The sequence below is a fragment of the Pieris napi genome, chromosome 1 (genome assembly GCF_905475465.1).
Source record: "Pieris napi chromosome 1, ilPieNapi1.2, whole genome shotgun sequence".
Classification (NCBI taxonomy): domain Eukaryota; kingdom Metazoa; phylum Arthropoda; class Insecta; order Lepidoptera; family Pieridae; genus Pieris; species Pieris napi.
This window is the reverse complement of record NC_062234.1, coordinates 4,323,693-4,337,086: the sequence shown is the minus strand read 5'-3', so window position 1 is coordinate 4,337,086 and position 13,394 is coordinate 4,323,693. Positions and strand designations below refer to the sequence as shown.

The 13,394-nt window shown below is 31.3% G+C and overlaps 1 protein-coding gene across 5 annotated transcripts in view; it reads right to left on the bottom strand.

The window, feature by feature from the left end:
• LOC125052471 (neurexin-1) overlaps positions 1-13,394 on the bottom strand; it is a 71,540-nt gene that overhangs the window by 27,533 nt on the left and 30,613 nt on the right. For all 5 annotated transcript variants that reach the window (XM_047653357.1, XM_047653349.1, XM_047653365.1 and 2 more), the window contains 2 exons: positions 10,330-10,474; positions 4,608-4,746 (listed from right to left, as the gene is read on the bottom strand). In XM_047653357.1, coding sequence (XP_047509313.1) covers positions 4,608-4,746; positions 10,330-10,474 — 284 coding nt within the window. The remainder of the gene's footprint in view (positions 1-4,607; positions 4,747-10,329; positions 10,475-13,394) is intronic.

Sequence of the window (13,394 nt, the reverse complement as noted above, 5' to 3'; positions counted from 1 at the left end):
ATCGAGTGAAATTCAAATTTCCGCTTGCTTCCAATCATTCGACTCCGGCAGTTTCCGCGAGGCCGCGTAATGGCGTCGCAGGAAATAGCGCGAACATGACGCCCGGATACTTGTCCTGCAGTCGCTTCGATTAATGTCAAGTTTGATTTTAAAAGCTTTTTTCTCTAACAAAATAGCTAAATTTTATTAGAAAATACATAATTATAACCTTATTTATATTTAAGTTTGGCCCATTTTTTATATTTAAGTTATAAGTTTCAAATTTGTTAAGAATTTACATCTGTTAGCCATTTCCTTCATAAAAAGAAAATTGTGAAGGATCGTGTAATAGATTACGGAAGATATTTTATGGAATCCAAGTGCCCTTTGGTTACCAGATGGTTTAAAGATTTCGATCTCATCACTCTGATGATAAAATAACAGTGCCTGTAAATGAAAAAAATACCGAGAAAATAATTCCTATAAAAGGGGAAACACGCAACATGTTAAGTTTTATTTGTTCTAAAAAATATTTATTTACACTACTACTATTAACTAGAAACTTGCATTTTGAACTAAAAATTTAAGTAGTGGTATATTTAATTAAGTTTCTTAGTCTTCATTGTTTTTCATTCCTTATTACACACAACAAAATAGTAACATTCTCGCTATATAGATATCGAGTAAAATGTAACTGTTTTTATTTGTATTTGATCTCAGTAAAGTAACAATTGAATACACACGTATGCCAATGCAGTAAAAATCGTCATTTTGGTGGAAAAAGCTCGATAATCCTAACTATTCGTAGTATGCAAAGCACGGCGAAGCCTAGATTGCCTTCAAATAAAACTGAATCGATTCCGATCGAAATGGCGAGCAGTATTCGAGCCTTATATACGTAATGGTTACAATGCTGCTATTTCATGAAATTTAATTTAATAAATGGTATAAAAAGTTTAGAATAATTTTTCAACGACAAACTATCATTTATTTATACAACATCAAACATTATATTGATCATAATAATAAAATATATAAAAAAATGTGCGTGTACTAGTGTACACACGTTAGAAGTGAAACTTCTTTATGACCTTATTTTTCGAAAAATTATCTATATGCAACTAACTTTACAGAAATTGGTTAAATAAAGTTAAATAAGATAAAGTTTAACAAAAGGCTTTTAATATCACAGACTTGAATACAAATAATACAATTATTTCATTTTACCTTATTACCACTAAGATTATTACAGAATTTCATAAATTGTAATAGAATTTTTAGTATCATTGTTATCGTTATTATACATTTTTGTTATTAATGGTTTAGAATCTCTTTGAATCAACCCTGGTAGGGACAAGAAAAAGACGCGCGTAACGGTCAAATGTGACGCGTAACCGAAACATGTGACGCGTAACCGAAAAATGTGACGCGTAACGAAAAAATGTTACACAAATTTTTTTTCCAACCCCGATATAGAAGTTTCACTTCAAAAACAATTGTCCTGGATCAGCATTTCACATGGCGTAAGAGCACTTACATTATTGTGAGAACGACACGAAAACAAGTAGTTGATACAATAGTGTACACGTGTAAACGTTGTGTAAAAAAAACAACCATGGCGATTAAAAAGAGTGGCGGAGAGTTTATTGCCAGTTCTTCTCTTCCGTTCTACGCCCTTGATTTGAGAACTGGCACTAAATGTAAAATTAGAAGCATTAATATGTATTTCTTTACTGACAAGTCATAAGTGTACAATGTATTACCCATATGATTAAATGATTTTTGAATTTTGTGTAGAATGAGAAAATATCTTTAGCAGGAGCTGAAGTTAATCAGATCTGTTGTTACTGGGTGTATAAATCAATCAATTCCAAGCGCCATGGTAAAAAAATGGTATTCCTAATTCTATGACTAAATAAAATTTCAATTTGAAGTTCTATACTCAGATATTAATTTATTAACTTAGCTTACAATAACCTCGTATCGTCTATTAGTGCCAATATAAAGTTTTATACGTTCAAGCAAATATTGAATGTACGTAGAACTCGGAAAGTAATGACTATTTCGCAGAATGCAAAATGCCAAGGGTAGAATGAGGAATACTTGGAAAATTTAAGCTATTCACTGTTTTTGTGGTATTTTTCATTATTTTTAAATTTTGTTTTTAAAATTCAACGTAACATAATCCAACTACAAAATTCTGTTCATTCCAAACAAACTGAAATTTGAAGCAAGTATTTTAGTCAAAACAAAAGGAAAAATATTTTTTCATTTTTTATTTTGTCTCCATCCACACTACAATATCTATCTAATATATCTACAATGTATGTACATAAATTATAAAATTTACAAAGATTTTCTTATTATTTGCCTTGGAAAGGTGATTGTACCTATTTAGAGGGCTTTTCTATACTAATGTCAGCCATCAGTTATTTCCATTCGAATGGGCTCGACAAGCAACATTTATAACAACCCTATTCGTGACCTCGACCTTTAGGGGTTAATATTTTTTTCCAACGATTATTACATTTCTTTTGAATACGTACTACAGAGAAGGTATTGTTTGATTTAAAACTACAGTAAACGTTATAGTTGATGGAATAGATTTTTGCGCGAGTGAAGCCGAAATCAATAATTACAATATTTACGCATCAACTTTGGTTGTACGATTAGTTTAAAAGAACATACAGAAACGTGTTTAATTATTCAATAAATGCGTTAGAATTAATGAAAAATAAATAGTATTATTGTATTGGTTTAATTCAATCAATTTTGTGTACACAAATAGAAACCTTCCTGCAAGTTAGTTACACAATCAAACTTCATCTTAAAACTCAAGATGAAAATGTAGGTAAAAGGTTTCCTTTTAAGTATACGTGATACTAAATTGTAGCGTGGTTTTATGCCATCACATCTTTAGTTCCAACAATGCAAGTGAATCTTTCTTTAAGTGACCTTTGTCTTTATTTTAACGGAAGGATATGAATATCCATGCGTTCCTGCAGGGATATGGTACGTATATTGTATATGTATAATGTATAAATAATATGGGGGCATAAATATTGCCTTTATTTTTTATTTTTAGACGCTGTTTGAAGTCTGTTTAATAAAATAACTTTTTAAAATATAACAATATAATTTTAAATTTTTTCTCATAGTACAATTTTCATACACTTCTGTAACTTAACAGTAGGAGAGTTCAGATGTGTAATTTAAGCGAAATAACAAATGCACATTTTAAAATATCTATTAAAGATTAGTGCCAACATTACGAAGTCGCAATTACTTTGTAAAATGTTCATGTGAAACTCTGTGAGCTGCACCTGCAGGTAATGAGTAGGCAAAATTACCTGCCGTAGAATTAACTTTGTGAAATGAAATAAATCATGGCAACCAGAATATAAGGATTGAATTGTGTGGCAGGCTCAAGATGCGAAAACATAAAATCAAAGATTTATCTTTCTTTGTTACTTTAATCTAAAACATTCATTGTAAATGTAAAATTAGAAGAATTAATATGTGTTTCTTTATTGACGAGTCATAAGTGTACATTGTGTTACCTATATGATCAAATGATTTTTTACTTTACTTTGCAGTGTTATTCTATTGTTTCGACTGTTGGGTTGGGTTTGGGGAATGGGCTTTTTCTTGGCTTTAAGCAAGCGCCATTTCAACTTGCTACTTACATGAAATGTAAATCCGCAGCTAAAGTTGCGAAGTAACAAGAAAAACTAAGAAATAAAAAGAAAACATTGTACACATGTTTTTTCAAAAGAAAAGCTTTTATTGTTTTGTTCTTATCCTTATACGTAGTTGTAAAGAGCTCTTTTCATTATTTTTTAGCATTTTTCTAAAACAGTAGTGAAAATTCGGAATAATCTTAACAGTAGTCCTGTTAAAGACTGTTGTAAAAGGTTATTTACTATTATTATTGCCTAAATAAGTTTCCTAGACTTATTTCAGACTTTATTAAAGTAATCTGTGAAGAAATGTTTAATGGGCGACTTTAATTACTGCTTTAGTATCTGAATCTGAATTTCAATAAAAAATATTATTATCTCACTAAGGTTTCTTGTTATATAATTTCTTAAATAGTATTGAGTATATACACATTTAAATCAAATACTTTTTATATTATCAATAATGCTGAGAGGCTTTTCTTTTTTAGAGGGATTCGGCTTTTTAAATAAATTTAGCTCAAATGACATCTTTCATTAAAACCGCAATATATATTTACAATATTAATAATGATAATAATTTGTTTTAATATTTAAATGAAACTCTTTAACAGATAATGACTATATTTTTATTATTAACTTAAATCGTTTTCGAATGCTTGGAATAGTGCTTTATTTAATATAAGAAATTTCGTACAGTATACACAATATTATTAAGTTTTAAAAATTATATACTTAAGTGAACATTTTAATTATTTAATTACTCGTTTTATACTCATATATTGCAATACTGGATAAAAATAATATACTGTTTTTACAATACAATATAATGCGGTCAGTATTCATTAAAATGATTTCGAAAGGTTTTAAATGGATGTATGTTTGTGTGTATGGTTTTTTTTTATATACAATAAATACCAGTCTAAAGCTAAAGTATGTCTTTACAATTACCTCGCTCACAAAAGGCCCCTTCGTAGTCCCCATCACGACACTCGCAAATTGGTCCATCGTCAGTGCTAATGCAAACCCCTCCATGTTGACATGGATCTCTACGTTCACAGGCATCACCGCTAGCATTTATTCTTGAAGACTGTAACAAATATGTTATCAAAATAGATTGTACAAAATCCTTTTTGCAACGTATGTAGACGCAAGTGAGGTAAATATATATAAATAAATTAACAAAGTTAAACATTTGTTACACAAAAGTCATTGAATTTTAATATAATCCAATAGCACAAGGCCTGAATAACACGTTCACTAGATCTTAATAATGTTAGGGCACGAAATTTACTTCATAGCGTGATCCATTTAACTATTTGACGCCCAATCACAATCCTGTGACGATTATTCCGAACTAAAGTACGTTAAGTTTCACTAAATCTTAAGCTTATTGAAACTTACTAATAATTAAGTTATATAGACCACATTGCCATATTTTTGTACCTGCTTTTTCTACGTAATGTTTTAACATTTCAATTGGAATATTTGAAAACCCAATTACGCTCCACAAATAAATTTCGTAATACCATTTACATTCGCCCACGCTTTGAATACCCTTCGTAGAAAGCCTACACGTCATTTTGCTACAATTTCGTAGGCGTTGTGTAGGCTGGTGTTACGCTTTATTGACGATACTACATTGCTACAGTATTATTTTATATACAAAAACTATTTAGACATTTCATTTGACAATTTCCCCATTTTGGAGCTTGTTAAAATCTCAAGTGTGACGTATTTGGTCTCAAAAAACGTCGTAAGAATGAACTATAAGTAAGAAGTACAAATAAAATTTATCCAAATCGATACCTTAATAAAATCAATATTAAGTTTATCTATTTAGGAAATTCCTTAGGATCGTGTGCGTGCTCCTATATTTTAGTTTATTAACTATATAACTTATATTACTTAAAACAGATAAGTTTACTTTAAATTGGTTTATAAATTTATTATAGTAGTATATGTTTATAGTAGTTTTTAATGACTATAAATTATTATTCGTAGGAAATATTTTCATAGATAATACGAATGATGAGTCAATCTCAGACAGTCTGACTAGACACTATAATCAAAATAAACAGTCTTCAATACAATGACACATTCCAGTGACACACTTGTGAAATAGTACGTGTCCTAAAATGTTTATATTCGTGAAGCCTTTCGACCCATTTGGCAAGTTGGTTAGTATACACTAGATAATCTTAACAGAACGTAATAGTATGGTTTAAAAACGTTTGTTTTCAAACTTTAGTTATAGTTTAATAGAGGTCTATTTATGTGCGTCAAACAATTTGAAAGAAATTATAAATTTAGTTGATTACCGAGATTACGTAATAAATACCATAATACCGTCGTAAAACCTTGCTTATTTGTAGCAACAGACCAATTATACAAATTTAACTGACTGCGTATACAGAATTTTAAGAATGGCAAAGAGTGTTTAATGTATAATAGTGTAAAACCTAAATTAGCCTTTTTATAATATGGATTTTATATTTTAGATATTCTTTTATTATATGGACGTATGAAATAACAACACTCCATCTGTTCTGAACATAAATGGTGCGAAACGTCAGCTGTTCAACGTTTACATCGAGTCTGTCTTTAACTGTAACATGAACAATGAAATCCTTTTTACTTTATTTCTTCATTGACTTTTTGCATTATATCCGTCATATGAAAGCAAAACTATATGACATTCTCGAAAAAAATATGTCAACTGAGCTGGTCCCGTGCATTTTAAAAAAGTCTCTACAGTTAAATATAAATTATCTAGAAACGCTGATAGCTGTTTCCTTGACATTTAACTTCAATGAAAGCTAAAACTTAACCTAAATGTCACTTTAAGCTAAGCTAAATCTGATATAAAATAATAATGGAATGATAAGCTCGTAGGAAGAATAAAGGTAAGGCTAGGGTAACATGCGTTCCGTCTATGGCCCGCTTTAGATAGTTTTTGCCGCGCACCACCATTATGTGGAACCAGCTGCCCACCGAATTTCCGAACCAATTCGACTTAGCGTCCTTCAAGAAAAGAGCGTACCCATTTTTGAAAGGCCGGCAACGCACTTGCGAGCCTTCTGGCAGTGTGAGTGTCCATGGGCGGCGGTATCACTTAACATCAGATGAGCCTCCTGCCCGTTTGCCTCCTATTACATTAAAAAAAATCTGTTACCGTGCCTCCCGTCCATAGCGAACAGATGGGGCTGTTGGGTTTTAGTGGGTACATTGCACCACACGGACCGACCGCCACACTCCCCGCGTCACTTTTAACGTTGCCCCGGAGCGGGGGTCAAGTAAATTGATTATATAACGGTTATAAAATATTAATAAAAAAATATTTTTTATCATTACCCTAACCAAACCATGAGAGCTATGATTGAAATAGCAACAAACCTATTATCTAATCAACTAAGGAATAGCCTCTTTTTTTCTTCTATTCTACACACATTTGATACCGGAGAATTTTTTTAAAAGGCTTAAACCTTATTAAAGCTCTTCCAATGTCTTGAGGTTGCGACATGTAAAAGCTTTTGTACAGACGCTTTATGTTATAGGCTTGTCACTCAGAACTCGTTGAAAATTTAATATCACTGGAGTTCCCCGATGGGAAAAACATGTCCATTAATCGATTATGTCTCACTGCCTTTTTTGACAGCTTGCTATCAAAATTTGACTAGGGGGCGTCCATAAATTACGTGAGGTGTTTTTTTAAATTTTCTGTACCTCCCTCCCCCCCTGGTGAGATGTCGTGAGATTTTATTCAACCCCCTCCCCCATCCCCCAATCTCACGTGAGATTTTTCACAATGTAGGTTTCTTACGTAAACGCGTTGGATTGTTATTGTAAAAAGAAAAAAAAATTGCTTCGTGCTTTTATTTACAACTAAAACAAAATAAGTGAAATGTTGAGCGTTTAGGTATGTAGTTAGCGGGAAGTTGCAGAGATGGCCTTTAGGGTCAACCGTTTTCCTAATTTTTTTTAATTAGAAAAAAAATTGCGTGATATTTGCCGAGACCCCCCCTCTCTCCAACGTAAGATTAAATGAGATTTGACTCGACCCCCTCCCCCCCTTAAACACCTCACGTAATTTATGGACGCCCCCCTAGACTTATTTCCGTTTAAATGTTACTAATTTAATAAATAGTAACATTTAAACTATATTAATCATATTATACGCAATATACTAAATTTATGTGACCAAAAACTATAATACGATTTTAATAAGATACAATTTGTAAATTAATTTACGCTGTATGAAAATTACTTGCACCGACGCGATGTGCCGTAACGCTTCTACCCTGTGTCGATTATTTAAACAAGGTCGATTGAAAATTAACCCAAGCAAGTGAACCTTCTTGTTTGAATTGATATAATTTAATTAAAATTATGGTGTTACTAACATACCTATAGTATAGTAATAAGTCGAGTAGAAGTTGGATGTCTTAAAGTTAAACGATCAAAAATATAGACATTAGTACATATTTGTAATGTTATTTGAATATATTATAAGTAAACAATAAATATAATAAGCAAAAGGTGTTCGAAAATCGAATAAATAGAAATTCGAAAGTCGAAAGTCTTTAAATGTACCCGATTATAGAACTATATTGACCTGTTTCATATCCCCTATTTTGGTACATTTGATTTAAATTGAAATAAATGGTGATCCGAAAATAATTCTCTAAATTGATATTACAGTGTTTTATTATTAAGCTAAGCGGAAGCTAGAAACTACCGAGTTATTATGTTAAAAATATATGTCACATCGCATATCTCACTGTTTTAGCAATTTTACATGACGCTAAATTATTATGCATATATAAAAAAAAAATATATAGTGCTATTCAAATTCACGCTATGTTGCTTTGCATCCAATTAATATGAACAAACACATCCATAATTCAAGCAAGGTATATCACAATTAATTTCGTAATATGAAGTAGAGTACAAAATATTCAGATTAAATTGTCCCTGTAATTGTGACACGTCCCACGAATAAATCAGATAGATACTGAGACTTCAACTTCTTTTTCTGAGCCACTTTGTGAAACATTCAAGTGGTAACGACTGCATTATGAACGTTAATAGAATTTTTTAGAATAAGTTTCATTACAATTATCATAATTTATCGTGAGTTTAGAATCGTGTAATTCTCAAAGGCTAATTTTACGCAATATTCACAGACTACTTTCGTGCAAAATTGAAACTCGGCTGACTTACAAAAATGGTATCACGTTTCACCATTATTTAGGGACCAAATAATATTTATTGAGCCATTCAAATAAAAATAAAAATCATATCCTTTAAAAAAAATATTTGTATTTTCTCTTAAACAAATTTAAGGACCTATGCGATATGCACTTTCAGCTACAAATAATTATTACAGATAAGAATTAAGTTCCAATTTGTGTTTTGGGAGCGTTGAGCCTAAAAAGTATCGTAAAAGGTTCAGAATAGAATTTTAATGTGTCTCTGTCCTGTGTGTGTAAAATTTTACTGTTATATCAAAGACGTATGTCGGAAACAAGGAAAAGTAAGTATACGTATATATCAGGTAGGTTTTGCTCTTCCAGAGATTATGTGGCATCCAGACACAATTGCTCTTTTTATAGGATGGGAGGAAACGAGCCTACAGGACGTCCAAAAAGTGCTGTCATAGCAAAGAGTATGTAGTAGTCAACCACATTGGATATGATCTATATGTCGGTCGACGTCGGTGTTGCCGCTGTATCTGTAGGCAGTCTGTATAGGCAGTAGTGCAGTGGCAGTTGATGCGATAGTCAGCACATTCTTCGCGTATTCACAAGGTAGAAAGATCGGACTCTCAAATGTGAGAGGCGACAGAAATTTCTATTCTCGCGAATGTCCTACCCACTAAAGCCTGACGGATGCCTTCAGCGCGCCCATGGACGGGAACAAGTAATGGCTGAGCCATATCCTTACATTACGGATGTAGCGTGACTCGTGGCAAAAATTGTTGCTCCCAATAATAAGTGGGAGTGACGGATTATAAGGACGTCCTAGACGTCAGTCGTCCCCTCTTTGTCTCTCAAAGTGGGTTAAAAGTGTTTTGAATAAATACACATTTGAATTGTTATTAAATTATTTAAGCTTTGATGAAAATTAATCCAAGAGAAGAATAGTTTAGTTAGAAAATTTATGTTTCATGAACATGGGAGAACATAGCACCAAAAAATGCTATTTTTTTACATTTGTTAATGTCTGTCTCTCTAGAAGTGAAGTTCAATTATTTCGAAATGAAAGACGAAAGATTCTAGAACCTTGAACAATAATGGGGCATGAAATCTTCGAATTGAAATAGGTCAGCTAAATTGAGTTTGAGGGGTCGCACCAAAATATCGAGCAGATTCATACTTACATTGAAATCTAACACTAAATTAAATCATGAAAGAGGTTTTAAATTGATTTCCAGCTAAAAGGAATAAAATCATCAGTAACTCAAAGTTCTTAAAATAAAGTACATTTTTGAAGCTACCCGCTGAAGTTTTTTTTTGTTTTATAAGTCTTTCTTCTATAGGCTCTGCATACAACATACAACTGATGACGAAAATACCATAAAGGGAATAGACGCGTCAAAGGGAGCAAGAGAGATGTTGTTACAAATTTATATCAATGAATCGTGAATCTAAATAAAAAATTAAGTAATTACTTTTAGGTCTCTGGAATGTCGAAGTTCCTGTCTTCTAGGTGGCTGACCAGGAATATCCGAGTAGACCAGGTTTCTTACGGCGCCGCGGAACTTGGGCTCGAAGATTACGGATGGAAGAGCCAGGGCTGTCAGCTTTGCATTATATCTGGAAAATTCATGTCAAATTAAAGTTTTTGAAAATTCTGACAATCAATTTTTCGGTTCAGTTTTGTTTTTTGTTATAATATTGTAAGTATACAAAAGTATGTTAATTCATTATTACTATTGAGAATACGACCATCATTTTATCTACGGCATCCCCTAGGAGAAATACACAATATATGTGTTTAATATTATACAATATATATATAATTGTATTAATTGTACATTTGTACAATATATAATATTATACAATTACTAAATAATGCTGCAAGTGTAAAGTGTGATTATTAACATTTGATATGCGATTCTAATTAGTAACTAAAATATAAATATATGTAACCTAACTAATACTAAAACGGGGTACAAGTAAAAAGATGTTACAACGATTAACTCTTTATTTCCAACTATTCAGCTTTCCAGCAACTATTTAATTCCAGCACACTAATATACAGTATAACTATTAACTAAACATACACAATTCATTTCTCAAAGAAACATCCACAAGAACTAGACAACCGCACGCCAAATACACAAGCGGGACGGACAATTTATCAGCCGTCTTCTTCTAACAGGAGAGGCAATATATCTTGGACTTGACACACTCACCAATGTAATTTGAAATTGCTTTCCAACACGGATTAGATGCTTTTATGACATTTACAGCCTGTTTTTCACGAAAATGGTCTATATGTAGGTATGGTACCATACGTAACTAAAAAATAATGCTTGTAGAGGTAGAGAGTCCGAAATTTAGAAGATTTAAAAAACCCTAGACGTTTACGTAGATCAGGCTGTTTCTGTTCGAATAATTACTTTTAGAGAATTTTCCCCATATTAACATTCGTTATGTTTATACTTACGAGATGTAATACAAAAAACCAATACGATTAAAAAATGTAATTATTCAATTATCTTTTACATACTCATTAAATCAGGCTTAAAGTAATTAGTACTCCCAAAAAATTAAGCTTTTTAAATCTGACTTATGAAGTGAGTTTCACGACATACTAAGCATGAATAAGACTGATCTCTATCTCCATAAACAATAAAAAAATAACGAAATAATTAAACATATCACTTATTTTTTATACTGTTAAACAAAAATCCAGATAAAGAACAACTTGAGTTGTATTGCTTGCTCTAATTTAATTTTGACCCCTCTGAGTGCTTGGGGCATCTCAAGATAATTTCTTGAGAACTTGCCAACTTGCCATCGATATAAGTTATATGATAATATTATTACTTGGACGTTTTACACAACTACAATACTTAAATATGTGAGAATAGCGAACATGGTACTATTTCTTTATTTGATATTCATCCTAATTGAATAAACGTCATTATAATTAACTTGGGCATGTTCCTCGGAAATAAGTCATGTTATCTGAACAGCGAAAGATTCAATAAGCTAAGTGCAGTCTTTGTGGGCGATTATATTGTATGAATGAGGTTTCAAACAATAAAAATACATTGTGGTTTCATTTTTTATATAAAATAAGTTTGTATAACTAATACCAAATACAATTTATTAAATTCTAATATACCTGGTAATCATCAAATCAAATTATTTAGGTACTAGAAATTAAAATAAAGCAGAGATTTAATCAAAATAAGAGTATTTTTAGTTGATTTGGTAGCCCTTCGTAGTTAATAAAGACTGATGTAAAGCACTGGTATGTAAAAATGTATGTAATTAATAAAATTATCAATAAAAAGTTTTTATCAAAATGTATAATTACATAAAGAAAAGATAATAGTATACTGACAATAGACTTATAATTAAAAGAAATTATATGGCAAGGCAATGTACTACTTTTATTATTTAAAAAATATGTACATTAAGCATCATTGAATATCTCTACATGATTTAGTAAATGTATGTTTAGAACTTTTTTTTTTAAATATTATCGTTCATATTTTACCTATAAATAAAGTTTTATTTAATATCCAAAATTCAGTTTCACATGAAAGGATGATAGTATACTTTTGAAAAATATCCGCAATAAAGCCAGTAGATCGGCAGTGAGTCGACTAAATCGCTTTAGCCGGCCGACTGCGGCGCAGTATCAATATCAGAGGTATACAATAGACGATATATATCATACAATCTCCCCCAACCGTAGCGATCGCGTGACCTGGTTCCCGCTTTAGGTAGGCTCCTGGCTTGACTGCGAGCGATCATCTTTGCCGACCGGCATCACTCAGCCTAAAGCCTAGATTGTGGAATTTGATGAGCATCTAATTCCTCTAATTAAATATACATATATTTACTTAGTATTGAATTTAAATAAATTGCTTAGCTTTCTTGTATTTTCATTACTATCGACACAAAAAGCAATACAAAACGCAGTTTCTATGTCGTATTTTTACAATTTTATGTCTACTACAAACTAAATAAAAATATTTATTATAGTATAGTAAATATTATACATTTAACTTATAGTCATAACTTAGATGGAAATAATGATAATTATTAAAATTGATAGAAACAATATAAATGGTATTATAAATAAGTCTCAATATTTGAGCAAATTCTGGCGTAATATAATACGTTTAGTTATATAGTATTGTCTTTTATTGACATAACCTTTACACATTAAAATCTCAAGATAAACAATCCGCGAAAATAGAGGACACCGTGAGCCATTTCTGCCAAAACCCTCCATATTATAGTCGATACGTTGGTGGTCCGGGGAAATAAATACAGATAATATAACTTTTTCTACAGCTGTGATACCTTTTGACATTCAACACCTTTTGTCTTCAGTCACCGTGACCACGCACGCTGTAAAGCACGCGAAACGTCGGTTAGTTTATAATTATGTAAAATAATTGTAACCTTATAATAATACATAACTTTAATCCGGTTAAAAAGTGTTTTCTTTAAACATTTAGTTATAGTTATATTAATATGTTAAAGGCTT